The following is a 19,371-nucleotide window of genomic DNA, read 5'->3' as shown; positions in this document are numbered from 1 at the left end:
GGCTCAGCTAAAAGCGGGAACAATCACAAAATAAAGAGCATCGAATTCTCAACTTTTTGAAAAAGGGCCCAGAACAGGTTCTGATGAGTGGGAAAGCTACAGAACCTTCTACGTCCTGCTGCTTCAAAGCCCAGAAAAAAAAGGCTGAGCTCAGCAGGCAGTCATACAAGGCCCCAGGCAGTCTTTTGTGTGTGTGTGGGGGGGGCACGGACCGCTGAGCTATTGTGCACTTTAGGCAGTGGTGAACCCCACTTGCCTTCGCTACTGGTTCGGGAACAGGAACACACAGGAGTGTGCATGCTATGTGTTCGCCTCTTCTGCACATGTGCAGATGGTAAAAAAAGGGACGTAATGACATCCCAGCGGGTGGACAGAGCCTCCTGTCGCCAGTGCTCCTGGTTTAGTGAACCAGATAGAACCTAGAACCAGGATGGGTGGGATTTCACTGCCGACTTTAGGCCTGGACTGAAAGGTTCAGATAAAAGCAGCTGCAAGATTGGGCTGCTGAAGACTTTGAAGATCTGGCGATTTCAAGCCGCTTGAACCAAAGAAGAGAAGGAGACCCCGGAGTAGATTGCTTCCCTCCATTCTACATCATTGTGCCTCCAGAAACAGCCTCTAAGGACTTTGGATGGGAGGAGCTGCTAGATCAGAGAGAGAAAGGAAGCAGTCCGACCCCTTCAGGCACATCAAGGGGAACATTGCCCCCAATGGGGGCAGACCCTTCAAAGCAGCCCTTTGTGGCGGGAGAATGCAGGCCCTTCAGCCCCACTGGGGTGCAAGCAGGTCCCAGCACCCAGCCTGGCGAGGGCAGAGCGAGGTTCCCCACCGTCAGACACACCGGCTGATGCCTGCTACTGAGAGACGGGAGTCGTGAAAGGGACAGAAGACCTTCTGGTTATTTTTACTAGCATTTAACAACATTGTCCCATCTTTCTCTCTTCCACGAGACCCTCTCTGGAGAGGAGGACCACCGCTGGCGTTTCCTTGTGGTTTAGCTTTGGGTGGGAAGGTGGGGGGAAATCTAAGCAAAGGGCAAACTAAGAGAACACAACAGTTTGGGTTATCTAGAAGTTATACTTCTATGAACTAAAAGGAGGAGGAGGCTAAACTTGAGAACAAAGTGGGGGCAGGAATAAGGGGAGGGGGAGAAACAATTTCAAACAAGTCATGAGGCCTGGAATCCATGCACAATGCAGCACCTCAAGCAGGGGCGTCCAACCTTGAGACCTGTAGACTTCAACTCCCAGAATTCCCCCAGCTAGTATAGCTGGCTGGGGAATTCTGGGAGTCGAAGGCCACAGGTCTTAAAAGTTGCCAAGGTTGGATGCCCCTGGTCTCAAGCATTTGGTGCAAGTCTGGGCTTGCTGAACTGGACTGGAGGCATTTTTGTTCCCGTCTTTTAGGGATGGGAGGGTACCAGTCTTGGGTCTGAACATGGCTGGTCCCTGGAAAGGTCCTTGCGTGCCAAGAGCAGATCAGAGGCGCCCTGCATGATGTTAGGAAGCCTGGAAGCCCAACAGTCTTTCGATGGCGGCATTGATGTCTCCTCCGGTGGCAATGAGGGCCTGGAGGTTGGCCTCGCGGTTGATGAAGCCCATGGCGCTCAGCTGCTCCAGCTGTTGCTGGAACCGGACTTCTGGGCTCTGCACCTGCCGTGAAAAGAAAACCCTCAGCAACAGGCGTGGCTGTCAGGCTGCCATCGGGCCCAGCCGTTAGCCAAGTGGCATCACCTTCCAGCTGCCCAACCTCTACCACAACTCTGGGGCCATAGCCTTTAAGTGGGCAGACCCAGGGCACTGCAGGGCAACCATCTGGGGAACAGAAAAGTCTTTTAAATGGGCTAATTTACAAAATGGATGCAAAATCCAGAGCCCACAACTCTTGTGGAATTGAAATTTGGCAAATGTTTATAAAACATTTTATGGCATAAAAATTATCGTAACAGTATGGCATAATATAAAATATCATAAAATATTTCCAGAGGGATCAACCGCTGATGTTTGACTCTGCTACACAGCAAGGCAGATTCATCTCTGAATCTCTCCCTGGATTTTTGGGGAACTTTTCCGTTCCCAAAAGAAGCTTGGCCATTGTTGAAGCTGCTAAGGAAATATCTCTGAAACTATGGCCCAAAAAGGCATGGGTTGTCTAGTTATTTATGATATTTACAGACCACCAAATCACTAAGGATGCCGGCAGTTTACAGATAAGAATACAGGTTAAAAGCCCAAATAGTCCTGAAAAACATAAACATTGAACCACACTATAACCAAGCCAAGATGGGGAAAAGGGCCAAACAGCCTCTGGAAGAGATTTGGGAGCCATCCAAAGAGCCAGGGAAGTGCTGAAAAGCAGAAGGCCCCGCCTGACCCTCATTCAAAGCTTCAAATGGAAGGAAAGGAACTTCCCGGCCCCCTTGAAATGGGGGGGGGAGGGGGCTGGGAGAGGGAACCCCCAGAGGAGGAAGAGCTCAGCAGTCAGAAGAGGACAAATGCATGGGGATGCCACCTCCATCACTGCCTACCTGAGAGTTGGCACCGGCCAGGAGTTGCACCATGTGCTGCATGAGCTGCTGGGAGGGGTTGCTGTCCCCAGCTGCGGAGCTGCTGGCAGGGGCCAAGCTGCTGGATAGGGGGGGCTCCAGGACTGGCGTTCCTCCAGCGGAAGGTGCGGGGGGCTGAGGGGTCCCCAAAGATCCCAGACTGCAAGGCAAGGACGCGTTTATTTAGTGAAGAAGCAAGGCAGGAAGCTGCAGGCAGGCTTGTCTAGCAGCCACCAGAAAGACACCACTTTGACATGGTCCCTCCAGGGCCGAAACCTGCAGCCAGGCCCACCAAGGCCCCACCTCTGCCTCTTGGTACCTGGGCATGAGGCCTGGGGCCTCCGTCTGCAGCATTTGGAGCCCCTGCTGGATCTGCAGCAAAGCTTGCATGGCACGAGGGTTCGTCAGGACCGAGAGCGAGTCGGGGTTCTGCATCTGGGGGTGCAACAGAGCCATAAGGAGACCGTCAGTGTTTCCAAAGCTGCCAAGGGATGGAGGCTAGCTCTCCTTGTGGGTCCGGCACTCGGACCCAGAGCTGCAATGGGGGGGGGGGAGAGTTGGGGGGAGAGAGGAGGGGGGCTGAAAGAGGGGGCTACGATTCTGGCCTCTACTCCAGACTCAAATCTGTAGCCCCCGCCAACTTCCACCCCAGGCGCACCTGCTGTAGGAAGGCGGGCAGCTGAAGGCGCAGCTGCTCCTGAAGGGAAGGGTTGCCAGCAAAGACCGGAGCGTTGACCATCATCTGCAAGGAAACAGGGCAGCCAGGCTTAGTGGGCGGAGTCCAAGCCCTTCCCTGACTTGGCAATGGTGGCAAATATCTGTAGCTGCGGTGTAGGATGAGGGTGAAGGGTTCGCCCTCCAAGCTTGTGGGTTGGTTTCCGAACGTTTGGCTAGTTGTAGGTCAATGTGTCCTTAATCTCTACCCACACCGACACCAAACAGCACCAGTTTGATTGGAGCAACACCAACATTATCAGCCACGCTACCACCGGCCACGCTCGTGAGTTCATGGAAGCCTGGCCCTCCACAAGCAATTCCATCAACCGACACACTGACCTGCAACCAGTCTACAAACCCTTCAGAATCCAAATCAACCACACAGCCAACCAGAGAGGCACCAACCATCAACCAACCCACACAAGCCCCGCAACACCGGTTCACCTCCCAAAGGCCCCAACACAAGACTCTCACTGATAACTCACACCTGACTCATCACAAGACCCTCCCTTGACACACCCACACCCAAAGCCCTTATAGTCAGAAGAAGAGCAACAGGGGCCTCCCCTAAACTCCGCTAAAGACATTATTTAGCCTGTTAATGAAACGTTGGGAAACCAACCCACAAGCTCAGAAAATGAACCTCCACCCTCACCTTCCCTAATTACCCTCGCAAGAACATGTCACTGCTGGAGACCACGGCATGTGTGACAACTTCACATTCCACAGCTAATGATCTATTCTAATAAACTATTATGACAGGGAGTCCTCGTTTAGCAACCACAACTGGGACCAGACACTTGGTCTTTAAGTGAAGCTGAATGAAACCGCAACTGTGCTTACCCTCTTGACTTTCGGCTTCCTTTGCCTTATAGGTCTTCAAAGGGCGTAAATGTGAGGATTGGCCGCAAAATTACTTTTTCATCACCACTGTAACTGTGAAGTGTCACTAAATGAGGACCACCTGTATTTACCTGAAGGAAACCACGCTGCAAAGCTGCACTGCAAATGTAATGCGAGGGAGGGACACCTGTTGTGACTCGTCCTCCCTCCTCTCCTCAGCCGGGCCCCTCCCGTCTCCAACCAGGCCTTTTATCAGACTCCGAGTCTGATAATGAAGATGAACGGCCTGTCATGACTCCAGCCCCCGGCCCTAGCCCCATGCCCGGAGAGGAGTGAAAGGAGAAGCCCAATAAACCTCTCATACAGCGTGTGTTCCTTTGGCTCAGCCTTCAGAGTAGGAAGCCAGCCAGGTGGTGGAATTACCCGGGCCTACTCCCTCTGACCCCTCCCTTTCCCAGACGCTGACAGCAGATCCAGCTGAAGACAATTCAAAGTGGGTGGACCCTCGCTTCCGGAGATCTGAGAGGCGACGCCAGCAGAAGGAAGGGTGGGGCAGGCCTGGATAAATGTTGAGTCATGGAGCCACACCCTACAGCCTATATAAAGGACCTGCTTTTGGCATTCCAACCTTGAGTCAAGCGAAGTCTTATCTAGTTTGCTGATATCGGACCCTATCGCTGAAGTCACAACTTGGACTCCTGCCTGCCCTGATAAACCTCGAAGGAACTGCAGAGGCTTCGTTGCTAAGTTTGTTATGGACTTCCTTGACTAGTTCGTCGGAGTGGGGGTGGGACACGACAGACACCTGTGCCGGAGAATCAGAGCATCTCTCTAACCCTTAACGGTGGTCTAGCAAAGGAGACCTCTCGGTGTCTCATCCCCCCAGGCAGGTGTGAAAAGAGCCACACTCACCTGAGCGGCAACCTCTGGGTTCTGGGCGAGTGTCTGCAACATCGTGCGCATGTAAGGCGCCGAAATCACGCTCTGCATCAGCTGAGGATTCTCGGAGACCTGCTGGAGGAGCCCCTGCATCTCGGGGCTGCTGAACATTCCTGTGGGGTTGGGAGAGGAGGGGGCAAAAGGGACATTCATCTATAGGGAACCATGCCATAGTAAGACACCCCCCCCAAGCTTCTCTTGCTTAAAAAAAAAGAAAGGAAGAATACCAGCGATTTGAGGGGAAAGAAAGAGATGGAAGTGGATGTTTACGTCATGCCCATCTGAGAAATACACAGAAGACGCAGAAGAAAATGCTACCGATGTTACTGTCCTTTACGGCAGGGGTCTCCAACCTTGGCAACTTTAAGCCTGGCGGACTTCAACTCCCAGAATCCCCCAGCCAGCAAAGCTGGCTGGGGGAATTCTGGGAGTTGAAGTCCGCCAGGCTTAAAGTTGCCAAGGTTGGAGACCCCTGCTTTACGGGATGATTATCAGCCCCCCCTCGAATAAAGGGCACAGTCAGAACCCCACAATCCCAGGCAGAGAAAGAATGCTGAAAGCGGGGCAGCACTGGGGCAGCATTAGGGGCTGGGTGCTGTGGGTGAGTGTTTCTCTAGAAATAGGGGCATGTCAGGGATTTCACTAGTTTTCATGTCCATGCAGCCCCTTCTCCCTCCTCCCAGCTAAATAGCCAGGAACGGGGCCTTCAGTTCCCAGCAGCCACGGCCACAGCTGGTTCGGCAGCTGGTTCGCCCTCCCGCATGCCCATAAATGCTGCTTTGCCGAAACTGCGCTGGGTTGCATGAGAAACAGACTTTTCCCCTGAAAAGCCAGGGTTTCTACTTAACTGGTATTCCAGATAGAACACATGAAAAGCATCAACTCACCTTTCTTCAAATAACAAGAGACCCTCGGCGCAAGGGGCGATATAACACAAGGCCCCCTCTGAATGAAAGCTGATGGCACTGAGCTGGAAAGGGTGGCGAGGCTGGCAAAGCAGTGAAGGCCCTACCTGATCCCAAAGCAGCTGCATTGATGCCCAAAGGGTTGGAGATGGTGGGTGTGCTCCGGCTTGGGACCGGCTCAGGGCTCCCTTCGTTCTCCGGTTCCTGGCCCTGAGAAGCAGGAACAGGATTCCAAGGGTTGGGCAACGGCTCTCGGTTCTCCGTCCGCAGAGGCTGCGCGTTTGGGGCGTCCGAACTCCCAGAGAGCGCAGAGAATGGATTGTTGCCGAACTAGAAAGAGAAGCCAGTGGCAAAGGACCTGCGCATCCCCACCTGGGGCTGCCTTGTCACAGGGGTGGGGGGGAATCAGGGCTGCAGATCAATTAACATCTGGTAAAACAGCTATGCTGACCTGGGCCCTCTCTTGGATCCCCAGGAGCACCACAGAGGAAAGCCCTTCAGAACCTTGGCTACTCAGGCACTTGTAATCGTGAAGGCCATTCTGGGTTCTGCTACATCAAACTGGGTCTTCATTACAACCCATATTTGAGCCAACAGGTTTGTCTTAGAAAGGCCCCAAGATTTCCACCCACCTGGGCTGCTAAGGATACACGAATATATGATTCTCCCCAAGGAACAGCAGGGTGTAACTTTAGAAGAAGCCCAAGTCACGAGTCCCTGCTGGTCATGATTTAAGATGCCACTGTTCTAATTAGCAGCTGAAAACAGCAGAGCCATGCACACCTGTTCCCTGGCAGCGCTGAACATCGGTTCCTGGATGTCCGTGTACATGCGCCGCAAAGCATTGTACCCTCCGGGAACACTCTCCAAGTTGCTCAGGGCTCGGTCCTGGTTGCGCATCATCTCTTGCATCATGGCTGGGTTGCGTGCCAACTCCATGGTCTAAGGAGAGAGACAGAGGACTCTAAGCCAACAGGGGGGGAGGGGGGCACCTTGCTTGGCACCGTCTTTTTTGTGGCATGAGACCCGCTGGAATAGTGTCACTTTGTAGGGGAGGTGGGTGGCATAGAAATTAAATTAATAAATTAATTAAGCACAGCCTACACTCTTTTCCTAACAGTCTGCACAAAGCAAGGACTGACCATCATTAAACCAACTTCTGGAGTTGGTAGCAGAGCAACTGAAAAATGAGCAAGCAAGGCAGAACCTCCCCTCTGTGATAGTGCAAGACGGCCAGGCAGATCCGATCAGAAACCAGGGTCCAAGCAGACAGGATTGGGTACAAAATACTGTTTGGAAGAGCAATTGTACCTCTTGCTCTTCTTCTGGAAATAGGCTGGACTGAAAAATGGCTGGTCAAGTCTCCAAAGACCTAGGCAAGGCTCCTCTTTGTAGACTTTAGTTCAGCATTCAATACCATCATTCCAGACACTCTTCTAACTAAGCTAAACCAGCTACAGGTACCTGAACAGACTTCTAAGTGGATCACAAGCTTCCTAACAACCAGGAAGCAGCAGGTGAAGCTAAGCAGAATCACATCAGATACCTGTACAATTAGCACAGCCTGCCCCCCAAGGCTGTGTGCTCTCCCCACTTCTCCTCTCTCTGTATACCAATGACTGCATCTCTAATGATCCATCTGTTAAACTACTGAAGTTCGCAGATGACACAACAGTGATCGGTCTCGTTTGAGACAATGACGAATCCGAATATAGACGAGAGGTCGAACGACTAGCCTTGTGGTGTGACCAGAACAATCTGGAACTGAACACATTCAAAACCGTAGAAATGGTGGTAGACTTTAGGAGAAACCCTTCCATACTTCCACCTCTCACAATACTAGACAACACAGTATCAACAGTAGAGACCTTCAAATTTCTAGGTTCTACCATATCGCAAGATCTCAAATGGACAGCTAACATCAAAAACATCATTAAAAAAGGACAACAAAGAATGTTCTTTCTGCGCCAACTCAGTAAGCTCAAACTGCCCAAGGAGCTACTGATCCAGTTCTACAGAGAAATTATTGAGTCTGTCATCTGCACCTCCATAGCTGTCTGGTTTGATTCTGTAACCCAAGAAGACAGACACAGACTTCAGAGGATAATTAGAACTGCAGAAAAAACAATTGCTACCAGCCTGCCTTCCATTGAGGACCTGTATACTGCACGAGTCAAAAAGAGGGCTGTGAAAATATCTACAGACCCCTCACATCCTGGACATAAACTGTTTCAACTCCTATCCTCAAAATGATGCTATAGAGCACTGCACGCCAGAACAACTAGACACAAGAACAGTTTTTCCCAAACGCCATCACTCTGCTAAACAAATAATTCCCTCAGCACTGTCAAACTATTCACTAAATCTGCACTACTATTAATCTTCTCATAGTTCCCATCACCCATCTCCTCCCACTTATGACTGTATGACTGTAACTTTGTTGCTTGTATCCTTACAATTTATATTGATATTGTTTCCTGATTGCTTATTTGTACCCTATGACTATCATTAAGTGTTATACCTTGATTCTTGATCTTTTGTTTTTATGTATACTGAGAGCATATGCACCAAGACAAATTCCTCGTGTGTCCAATCACATTTGGCCAATAAAAAATTCTATTCTCTTCTCTTCTCTACCATGATTCATTAACACACACCTTAGCTGGCCTGCAGGAGGACTTGAATCTTGGATTGCCCAGCGCTAGCACAACATTTTGTCCACTGAGGGAGGGGGATGAAGAGGAAGCAGGGCCTGGCTTCCAGTATGCAGAGAACAGCCAGACCAAGAAAGAACCACCAACGTGGCTGAAGCCTACAGGAGATAGTTCCTTCACCCAGTCTAGGCCCTCTATCACATTCCCCAAAGCACAGAAGCCCACCCAGGAGAGTGAGGCCATGAAAAGTTTCCACACAAAAGCTCCACCCCGAGACACAAAGCCATGTTTGGCTAGACATTCCACACAACCAATTTCTCCAACCACCTCACCAACTCCACCTGGCAGGCGTCATCCATGAGACAAACATATGAGGGATATTCAACAAAACCATCACAGCACCCAGTCTGTCCCACATCAGCCAGCCAATCAAATCTCACGTGCTCAGAAGCTTCCAACGAAGTTCTGAAGAGCTTTCAGCCCAAAGAGGGACTCAGTATCACCCAGACTTTTCCAGGGGATGAAATTCCCCACCGCCGAGGGGAGCCTTGCATGGGGGCCGATCTGAATCACCAGGGCATCTGCAGCACAGGCCTTCCAACCACGCAGGCTGCCAAAGTGTGAGCTTGAGGATCAGCCGCCCTTCTCTCCCCAGGTCTGCCACAGCCACCAAGACATGGATCAGCACAACCTCTTTTTCATTGTGTAAGCCCTCCTGAAAATATTCCCTCCTTTCTCTCTGCTTCAGGTATCCCTTCAGGTATCCCTCAAAGATGCTTCAGCTGCCAAGAGAAAGCAGGGAGCAGAGATCACGTGACCACCCCGAGCGCAGAGCAGAGAAGATCCCACATCAGTTGGGAACTGCTAACCGTTCTAGCTGAAGGACGCTTACAGGCCGTGCCTCTCACACCTGCCTTGGTCTTACCTGCAAAGGCAGCCAATCCCACAAGCAACAGGAGAATGGAGAGGGTGCCCACCTGGCGCATCAACTCGGGGTTGTTCAGCATGTGGGTGATTTCTGGGTTCCGTTCCATCAGCTGCTGCATCTGGGGGTTGGCTGTGATCATCCGCCTCATGAAGTCTGGGTTGGACATCATGCTCTGGACCAAGGGGTTCTCCATGATCTGGGACAGCATCTCTGGACTGGACATCAGCTGCCGCTGCATCTGCTGTTGAAGCTCCATGAAGTTTGCTGAGCCCATCCCCAGGTGGCCGAGCCCAGCAATGCCACCAAAGCCAGCTGGGAGAGGACAAGCAGAAAAGGAAGAGCAGCTCAGACAACAACCTCCAAGCAAGGACGCAGGTGTCAAATATTTGGCTTGGTGTGTTGCTGGCATCCAGCCATCAAAATTTAGGGGTAGGAGCAAGTGGCACAAATGGGCAATAAACATGTATGGGGGTGTGATGAGAAATGTAAGGGGAGGGAAATAACAGATTGATGAAGACCAGAGAGGCATGGAACTAGTTTGTGCCAACACTGAAGGCCATGCACTCTGAGAGCGTAATGTAGATTGCCCCAAACTTTTTCGCGATTCTCAAAACATCTATGCAGCTCCTTACTTTTAGTAAAAGAACTATCATTTCACCCAAATGGAGTCAAGGGTCTTTCTTTCCTAACGGATCAGACTGTGGCAGGTCTGACAGCAGGCTTCGGTTGACTACCCAGATCTGGTCTGGAACAGAGTTTAAGGAGAAGCAGGAAAACTGTCTTTCAAATTTTGGCTGTCTGTCTATCATTCCTGTTTATAGGTACTTGAAAGCCAGTCCCTCATCATTTTTTTGCTGTCTCTGGATGGAAGACCCTGCTGCAGGGCCACCTGTGACATTAGCAACTCAGACACCCCCCCCCAAGAAGTAGCAACTGCCTCCTGAGCTGCTTTGTAACAGCTCTGCCAGTCAGGAGCTCTCTTACTTACACAGGATGGAGGTGGCGCCACTGGGCGTTCCTTCCCCAGCTGACCCTGGCGTGCCTCCCAAAGCACTGCTCCTCCAGCTGCTGTTTCCCACATCCGAAAGGCCGCTGCTAGAAGTGGGTGGCTGGGAGGGGGCCGCAGGGGATGCAGGAGCTGCGGAGGGGGTCAGAACTACCCCAGTGGCAGGCAAAGCAGTGGCGGAGGGGACAGGAGGGGAAGGCGCTGTCACGCTGGGAGGTTCTTGCACCCTAAAAATCAAGCAAGACATGAGAATTGCCATTGGGGAGCAACCACTGCCTGAAGGAGAGAAGGTCCAAAATGGAGGCGGGGTGTAAAATATTCCAACCGAGGAGTCCATTCAGGGGAGTTAAGGGTCAAATTCTTAGGCTTTCTGCTCCTTGAGCTTGGTTGTTTTCTTGCAGATGTTTCATTACCCAAGCTAGGTAATATCATCTTAGCTTTGTATTTATCATTTCCCAAGGGAAAGCAGGCAATCTGTGAAACAACGGATGGAAACTAACCAAGGAGGGAAGCAACCTGGAACTGAGGAGGAATTTCCTGACAGAGAGAACAATTCATCAATGAAACAGCTTAACTCCCAGAGTTGTGGCTGCTCCATCATGGGAAGCTTTTAAGGAAGCCCCTTGTCTGGAATGGTATGGGGGTCTCCTGCTTGAGTAGAGGGTTGGACTAGAACAGGAGTCTCCAACCTTGGTCCCTTTAAGACTTGTGGACTTCAACTCCCAGAGTCCCTCAGCCAGCAAAGCAGGAGTCTCCAACCTTGGTCCCTTTAAGACTTGTAGACTTCAACTCCCAGAGTCCCTCAGCCAGCAAAGCAGGAGTCTCCAACCTTGGTCCCTTTAAGACTGATGGACTTCAACTCCCAGAGTCCCTCAGCCAGCAAAGCAGGAATCTCCAACCTTGGTCCCTTTAAGACTTGTGGACTTCAACTCCCAGAGTCCCTCAGCCAGCAAAGCAGGAGTCTCCAACCTTGGTCCCTTTAAGACTTGTGGACTTCAACTCCCAGAGTCCCTCAGCCAGCAAAGCAGGGGTCTCCAACCTTGGTCCCTTTAAGACTTGTGGACTTCAACTCCCAGAGTCCCTCAGCCAGCAAAGCTGGGAGTTGAAGTCCCCAAGTCTTAAAGGGACCAAGGTTGGAGACCCCTGGACTAGAAGACCTCCCAGCTCTGTTGTTCTGTTATTCTTGTGAACAGGTGATGGGCAATAAAGAAACCTATTCCAGCCATTCTGGCTGCTTGTGCCCTGCAGGCAGGGATGGCGGGGTGGCTCAGCTCAGATTGGCCCTCCCTGCAAAGGAGCCTCAACCCTTTTAAGGCACCCATTAAAGGCCGCATCCTCTGCCCGAGTTCAAAGCCCCAAAAGCCCCTCCCCACGCGGCCTCACTGGCACAAGAGGAAGCCGGGCCTCCCCCTCCCCCCTCCGCTCAGCCATGCGAGGGGAGGGGGAGAGGTTGGCCGAGCCCCTCCTCTCACTTCTGGGGGGTCTTGATGACCAGGTGCACCGTCAGCCCGTCCTTCACGCCGTGCTGGAGCAGCGAGTCGCCGTCCTTCAGGATCTTCCCCGCGAAGATCAGCACCAGCTGCTCCTGCTTGGCCTTGAACCGCCGCGAGATCTCCTCCTTGAACTGGGGGGGGGGGGAAGGGGGGAGGGCGGGGCCAGGCAGGCCGCGGAGACCCCCCCCTCCCCGCTCCGCTCCCCCCCCCCCCCAGCAGCCCCGCCCGGCCGGACCTCCCTGACGGAGATGCGCTCGCCGGTCAGGATCTCCTCCTTGTCCTTCGGCGTCTTCACCGTCACGCGGATCAGGGCGCCCGTGGTTGCCGTCGCCGCCGGCTCGCCTTCGCCCCCGCCGCCCGGCTGTGAGGAGGACGAGGCGCCGCTGCTGCCGCCGCCGCCGCCGCTGCTCAGCTCCGCCATCTTGGCCGCCGGCGAGCGAGAGGGAGCGCAGAGAGATGCCGGCAGGGTACTTCCGGCGGTCTGGCCGCAGTTCCGGAACTCTCGGAGGGCCGCCGGCGGAGTTCAGAGTTCATGGGAGGGGTTATTCCGGGAAGCCGCCCCGTCCCCTGGAAGCTCGGACCGCCGCGATAGAAAAGCGTAGCGTCCCTGCTCGCCCCAAAGAACCGCGCCAGGCCTCCTCCTAGGGCCAGATGTCGCCTGAGGGACGGGCGGCGCAGCGAGACGAGGTCCCAGAGTGCCCCAACGGCCTCAGAGGATAGAGGCGCGGGGATAGAGTGGCGCCGAGGAAAGGCAGGAATATCCGGAACAGGAAGAGCCGGAGACTACGACTCCCAGCGTGCACCGAGGGTGCGGGCCTAATGAGCTGAGGAAGCCGGGCGCTGGAGTGTTCCCCGTCTCCCCTCCTGAGCGCGGAGAGGCGGCCATGCTGCGCCCCAAGGCCTTGACGCAGGTGCTGAGCCAGGCCAACACGGGAGGCGTCCAGAGCACCCTGTGAGTCTCCCTGTCCTACCCTGCCCGGATCGGCGTTGCTGCCTCCCCCGGGCCTTAAAGCGGCGCTTGGAGGGCGGAGGCAAAATGCAAGCCCGGCGGCGGCTCTACGGCTTGACGCGGAGGGTCAGGTCGGCCCCCCGAGATTAACGGAGCGACTTTTGCTCTTCGGAAAGGTTTTTTAAAATGCTATGCGGGTAGTCCTCGACTTACGACCACCACGAAGCCCGGCTTAATAGGGTTTTAAATATGGATTTTATTGGGGTTTATTTTATATTTTGTATTGTATTTTAAATTTAGGCTATTGGAATAAGTTTTTTAAAATATTGTTTTTATTGAATGTATTGTCTTTATTTTATCTGCCTGTTCACCGCCCTGAGTCCTCCGGGAGAAGTACAAATTAAATTATTATTATTATTATTATTATTATTAATTTCCCTGGCCAAGTGAGACATTTGTTTTGCCCCATTTTACGACCTTTCTTGCCACAGTTGTTGAGTGAATGACTGCAGTTCTTAAGTAAACCTTCCTTCTCCATTCAGTTGAAGGCGATGAAAGGAACCTGCAGCCGCCATCAATAAGAGTCAGTTGCCAAAGGTCTGAATTTTGATCAGGTGACCATGGAGGTGCTGCAATGGTCATAAAGTGTGAAAAACGGTCATAAGTCACTTTTTTCACCGTCATTGTAACTTCGAATGATCACTAAATGAACTGTTGTAAGTTGAAGACTTCCTGTAACTCTGGAAGAAATTTCATAATTGGCATTTTTTCTCTGGATCCTTGTTTCTTAATCTTGGCAACTTGAGTGGGTCCTTGAGTGGCTCAGACTGCTAAGACAGTCTGTTATTAACAGCAGCTGCCTGCAATTACTGCAGGTTCAAGCCCCACCAGGCCCCAGGTTGACTCAGCCTTCCATCCTTTATAAGGTAGGTAAAATGAGGACCCAGATTGTTGGGGGGGCAATAAAAGTTGACTTTGTATATAATATACAAATGGATGAAGACTATTGCTTAACACAGTGTAAGCCGCCCTGAGTCTTCGGAGAAGGGCGGGATATAAATGCAAATTAAAAAAAAAACTTGTATGGACTTCAACTCTCAGAATCCCCACTGATTTATAAGACTCTTGCAGTTAAAGTTACACAGCACTGAATATATGCTGCTATATGTAAAGTTACATATAGCAGCATATATGTAAACTGTAAATTGCTCAAAAGATTGGCAGTGACTACAGAGGGAAGAGAGTTGTATCATCTCCTGAAGTTATCCGATGACTGGTCTATTCAGGGCCATGGTCTGTTTTAGCAAAATAGCTCTTTATGGTCAAATGGTTATCGGACTGCAGCAGTTTCATCTCAAAGGGCTTTTGGACAAGTCTTCTGAGACACCAGCCTAATCTGTTTGTTTTGGCATTCTTTTCTCCTCCTCCTCCAGGCTTCTGAACAATGAGGGTTCCCTTCTCGCTTATTCCGGTTATGGAGACACAGATGCCAGAGTCACAGCTGCCATAGCCAGCAATATATGGGTGGCCTACGACAAGAATGGGCACCAAGCATTCAATGAGGACAATTTGAAGTTCATTCTGATGGACTGCATGGTACGCGCACTAAGATTTAATTTTCTCTCTGGCCTGCTTGGACACTCTTCTTTTTTTTTTGTTTAAAAAAGTTTTATTTTAACATTCTTATCCAATAACATATCCAATAACATATTTAATGTACCATCATATACAATTAATCGGACCTGCCCGGTCACCACCCCCTTCCTTTAACTCTCTTCCCTTCTCTACCTTCTTCTACTTTCCACACCATCCTCCCCCTCTCTTATCTACATCCTCTCCTCCTTCCTCCCTACTCCTTTCTTCTCCCTCTTCCCCTCTTCCTTCCTTTCCTCCTCCTCCTCTTCTCTTTCCTACCTCCTTCTCTCTTCTACTTCCTTCTTTCCCATCATTCTGAAGTGGTAGCCAGGCAGCTCCGATCTTACATTAATTATAATCTTCAATCATCTTTGTACATTAACTATCAATCCATTTTCTGCCCCCACCTTCCCCTTCCTCCCCCCACCCCCCAGGACTTCCGAGAACCGAATACAGGGTATAAAACTAACAACAAAAATTAAAATATAGCACAAATCATAATCCATACTCATTCCTTAAAACCTCCACTCCCCTTCCAGAGACAAAGAGAATACTTTTCTTCCAATCCATTATATATCAGACCATTCCACTCCTAGAATTCTCAGAAGTTTCCGATTGAATTAGTGTTTGTTCTTGAATAAAGTACATAGTTTTTAGTATCCAACCTTCATCAATCAATATCAAAACAATGTTCCGTCTTCCAATATTCACCAAGGGTTCTTCTAAAATGTCTTTCTTCCTTAAGCAGTCTCTCAAGAATAGTTCATATAGTTCATATTTCCAACTTAGTCTCTTTAATTTTTCTGTCCAACCTTCAAGGGTAAACAATAGTCCATCTTTTCACATCTTTAACATTTATATACAACAAATAATATTACAAATATCCAATATGTCAATTGTAATAATTAAAATCTTCACTTTACCTTACTTATATCAAATAGCATTATTAAAATTACACCTATAACTTATCCAAAATATATCTATTATAACAATTATTTTCTAATTAAGGTTACATCCATCTCTTAAATATAATATTTAATTCAAATTCCTAAATTTTACTATCTATCCTCCAAAGTTAAACAATATTCCATTTTCCTATTCCTTTATACCTTAAATATATCAAATAGTACCCCTAAAGTTACACATTTATATCCAAAATAAATCATTTACAAAAATTAACCATAATCATATATAATAGAGTTAAACATTCTCCCTCCCCTTCTTCTGTCTTACACATTTTCCACCATCTATTCACCATTCAACTTAACATCTCAGTTCTTAAGTTAATAACATGGTTGTTAAGTGAAACTGGTTCCCCCATTGACTCTGCTTGTCAGAAAATCGCAAAAGGAAGGACTTCCGGGTGGCTCCGCTTCATTCACACAGAACTGGCGATCTCAGTCCGCCAGTTCTGTGTGATTCTGTAGAGCTGTTTAGACAGCGTTAATCTGCTGTCAACAGCTCGTAAATCTCTGCCCTCGGGCAAAGAGGGGAAGATGAGCATTTGAGCTGAAGTAGAGTCCCCAAGGAAAGCCCCAGAATGATTTCTGGTGGTTTGTTGGGAACGCTCCTTCTATAGCTCGAAAAAAGCTCCAGAATCCAGAACGCTTCTGCAAATGCAGAACAAAACGTAGCGTCCATCTCCGTGACTGAAAAGGATTATTGATAGATTGCCAACACGGAAAGAGCCGAAAACAGGAGGGCTGGCATTTGATTGTAAGATGATTTTAACTCCCTGACAGAGAAGGTATTTGTATTCAAGAGTGGAGATGATGAAAGATGGCGTTTTGTGTCTTGAAAGTGAAAGCTAAGATAAGCGAAAGCTAAGGAAATGCTGATTACAACTGCTGGCGTGGAACCTTTAAGAAGAATATAACAAGATTTTTTTTTTTAATGGAATTCTTGGACACTCTTCTTCTCAGAAGCCTTTGCAACAGGACTGAGCAACTATGGCCCCTTTACAATCTGTGGACTTCCCAGAATTCTGTGAGTGGAAGTCCACAGGTCATCTATAGTTGCCCACTTCTCTGGAAGGCTGGAGGGTGATCAGGGCTGTGTCACTCCGGTACCCAGATCTGAAATGCAGCGGGAAGGGATCCAATAATCTGCTTCCTGCAGAGTTCTCTCAAGTTGCAGCATGACCACATTCTCATATAACCTTCCTTATAAAAGAGACATTGGAGACAATGTGAAAGGTTGCTCTGGGGCCATAGTGGAGGGGTCCTGGGGGCTAAGCCAAGAGATCTCCATTTGGGAATCGCGTTTCCTAGCCTCTCTTTTCTTTTCTTTTCCAAAATTCAGGAGGGTCGTGTGGCAATCACCAGAGTTGCTAACCTGCTGCTGTGCATGTATGCAAAGGAGACGGTGGGCTTTGGCATGTTGAAAGCAAAGGTAAGGGGGAAAGAAGGTAGCTGCCGCCGGCTACCTCCCATCGTCCGGTGCGTCCAGTCCGCTCTCACAGGGAGGGCCTCCTCAGGGTGCCGTCGGCCAACCAATGTCGGCTGGCGACCCCCAGGGGAAGAGCGTTCTCTGTGGGGGCCCTGGCCCTGTGGAACAATCTGCCTGTGGGACTACGCCTTCTCCCTGATCTTCGGACCTTTAAGCGCGAGCTCAAGACCTTCTTTTTTCATCAAGCGGGGCTGGCCTGATTGATTAATTTTAATATTGAGGGTTTTTAGTGGGTTTTTTAAGGGGTTTTAATTTATTTCCTAATTTTTTACTTAATACTTTTAACATACAGCCATTGAATTAGATTTTTAACTAATATTGTATTTTTAAAATTTTTGATTATTGTGTTTTATTTGCTGTACACCGCCCCGAGTCTTCGGAGATGGGCGGTATAAAAATTTGAAAAATAAATAAATAAGAAAAATTGAAAAGACAGGAAAAAATATATAAAGCATGAGCTGAGGTGGTGCAGTGGCTAGAGTACAGTACTGCAGGTTAATTCTGCCTGCAGTATGCATCTGAGTTTGCATCTCACCAGGCTCAAGGTTGACTTAGCCTTCTGTCCTTCCAAGGTGGGTAAAATGAGGTCCCAGATTGTTGGGGGCAAGAGGCTGACTCTATAAGCTGCTTAGAGGGGGCTGTAAAGCACTATGAAGCAGTGTATAAGTCTAAAGGCTATTGCTCTAATGTTAGTGCTATAAAGAAATGGATTCTGATATTCACTGCAATTATAAGTACAAAGAAAGTTATATCGTATTGCTCTTCTTTCTATAATCTAATCATAATTGTAGATCACAGATTCATTTTGTTCATTTCTACACAAAAAGTCTAAGGCTTCCTGTCCAATAAATTAGACCAATATCCTATTCCTGCATGTAGAATCGGACTTCAAAGAATCTTTGGAATAATAGTTTCAGTAATATTTCATGACATGCTTATACATGGCTATCTTAAGTACTGGATTATGAAATTAATCCTATTTCCTGCATTCTCATGATACACTTGTCAAAAATCATGCTGCACCGCCATAGCCTACACCATATTAGACTAAAATATGGTTAGCCATTCCATGGTTTAAAATTCCCTGCGGGAAATTTTAGAATAGATGTTCTCTCTTTCTTCCCAACAGCAAGAGAGCCTCTTACAAGGCAGCCCCTATAGCAGAGATCTGTACTGTGGCAGCTGAGTTGAGGCCAGGCCTGGCTGCAGGGCTTGACAGACCCAACATTTCCCCTTCTCTCTGCAGGCTCAAGCCTTGGTGCAGTACCTTGAAGAACCCCTGACCCAGGTGGCTGCTTCCTGAAGGGACCTGACTGGCCTTTGAGTCTGGGAGTCCTGCCTCTCATCAGACTGTGAAGGACGCTGAGCACCAAGTGCTTCTTTCAGACACAAGAGGGATACGGGGAAGAGAATAAAGGAAGTTCTTAGCAGCTTTTCTCTGCCTGATGGATGGATGAAAGGGGCTGGGATGATCTCAAGGGCAGCCCTGCTTTCCGAAGGGAGAATAGGGCAGTTAGAAGTAACTGGAGCCATCGTTTTAGAAAGAAGAAAGTGGAGCCTAGCATGGCAGAAGGGAATAACACATACAGGGTGTTTTTACCAAGTGCATTGACCTGGGAGCATAGGTAGTCCTTGGCTTAGAACTATTCATTATTATTATTATTATTATTATTATTTATTATATTTGTATACCGCCCTTCTCCCGAAGGACTCAGGGCGGTTCACAGACAAAAAACAACAACAACAGAAAACATATAATAGATTAAAAACAGCTAAAGAATAGATAGTTGAATTCAATTGATGCTCTGACTTTTGAATACAAATTTAAAACCTCATTTAAACCCCTTTTTTAAAAATCCCAATTTAAAAAACTACATTCAGGCTAGTCCTGCTCTTCGAAACAGCAACGTCTTCAGCTCATGGCGGAAGGACTTGAGATCGGGAGTTGTGAAGCCCCAGAGGAGCTCGTTCCAGAGGTAGGGGCCCCACAGAAGGCCCTCCCTAGAGGTCGCCAGCCGACATTGTTTAGCTGACGGTATCCGGAGGAGTCCCTCTCTGTGAGAGCGCACTGGTCGGTGAGAGGCTAATGGTGGCAGTAGGCGGTCCCGTAAATATCCCGGCCCTAGGCCATGGAGCGTTTTAAAGGTGATGACAAGTACCTTAAAGTGAACCCGGAAGACCACTGGGAGCCAGTGCAGGTTACGCAGGAGGGGTGTTACATGGGAGCCAAAAGGTGCTCCCTCTATCACCCGCGCAGCCGCATTCTGGACCAGTTGGAGTCTCCGGGCACACTTCAAGGGGAGCCCCAT

General features: G+C 49.5%; 2 protein-coding genes across 3 annotated transcripts; one reads left to right on the top strand and one right to left on the bottom strand.

Moving 5' to 3' along the window:
• Positions 1-881: 881 nt before the first annotated feature.
• Positions 882-12,586, bottom strand: UBQLN4 (ubiquilin 4). 2 transcript variants are annotated; one of them, XM_058160296.1, is made up of 11 exons: positions 12,266-12,586; positions 12,010-12,161; positions 10,520-10,764; positions 9,581-9,843; positions 6,733-6,891; positions 6,057-6,279; positions 5,018-5,157; positions 3,204-3,287; positions 2,865-2,980; positions 2,528-2,705; positions 882-1,652 (listed from the first exon to the last, which is right to left on the bottom strand). In XM_058160296.1, the coding sequence occupies exons 1-11, from the start codon at positions 12,449-12,451 to the stop codon at positions 1,500-1,502; spliced, it is 1,899 nt and encodes a 632-aa protein (XP_058016279.1). In that variant the 5' UTR covers positions 12,452-12,586; the 3' UTR covers positions 882-1,499. The 2 variants fall into 2 exon arrangements, with proteins under 2 accessions (XP_058016279.1, XP_058016280.1); XM_058160297.1 differs by having other exon boundaries at positions 6,057-6,159.
• A 111-nt stretch (positions 12,587-12,697) lies between these two features.
• LAMTOR2 (late endosomal/lysosomal adaptor, MAPK and MTOR activator 2) lies at positions 12,698-18,495 on the top strand. Its single transcript, XM_058160299.1, has 4 exons — positions 12,698-12,982; positions 14,413-14,575; positions 16,916-17,005; positions 18,309-18,495. The coding sequence occupies exons 1-4, from the start codon at positions 12,915-12,917 to the stop codon at positions 18,363-18,365; spliced, it is 378 nt and encodes a 125-aa protein (XP_058016282.1). The 5' UTR covers positions 12,698-12,914; the 3' UTR covers positions 18,366-18,495.
• Positions 18,496-19,371: the final 876 nt, after the last annotated feature.

The sequence above is a fragment of the Ahaetulla prasina genome, chromosome 17 (genome assembly GCF_028640845.1).
Source record: "Ahaetulla prasina isolate Xishuangbanna chromosome 17, ASM2864084v1, whole genome shotgun sequence".
NCBI classification, from domain to species: Eukaryota; Metazoa; Chordata; class Lepidosauria; order Squamata; family Colubridae; genus Ahaetulla; species Ahaetulla prasina.
Note: the sequence above shows the minus strand (reverse complement) of the source record. Positions and strands in the feature narration are given on the sequence as shown.

What these genes read in the sequence shown, in the direction of transcription:
- UBQLN4 (XM_058160296.1), bottom strand. Translation starts at nt 12,451, where the DNA reads ATGGCGGAGCTGAGCAGCGGCGGCGGCGGCGGCAGCAGCGGCGCCTCG. An exon ending in AGCGCATCTCCGTCAGGGAG is followed by an intron (nt 12,162 to 12,265) that starts GTCCGGCCGGGC and finishes CCCCCCCCCCAG; the next exon opens with TTCAAGGAGGAGATCTCGCG. An exon ending in TGCCCGCCTTCCTACAGCAG is followed by an intron (nt 2,981 to 3,203) that starts GTGCGCCTGGGG and finishes TTGCACCCCCAG; the next exon opens with ATGCAGAACCCCGACTCGCT.
- LAMTOR2 (XM_058160299.1), top strand. Translation starts at nt 12,915, where the DNA reads ATGCTGCGCCCCAAGGCCTTGACGCAGGTGCTGAGCCAGGCCAACACG. An exon ending in GGAGGCGTCCAGAGCACCCT is followed by an intron (nt 12,983 to 14,412) that starts GTGAGTCTCCCT and finishes CTCCTCCTCCAG; the next exon opens with GCTTCTGAACAATGAGGGTT. An exon ending in TTGGCATGTTGAAAGCAAAG is followed by an intron (nt 17,006 to 18,308) that starts GTAAGGGGGAAA and finishes TTCTCTCTGCAG; the next exon opens with GCTCAAGCCTTGGTGCAGTA.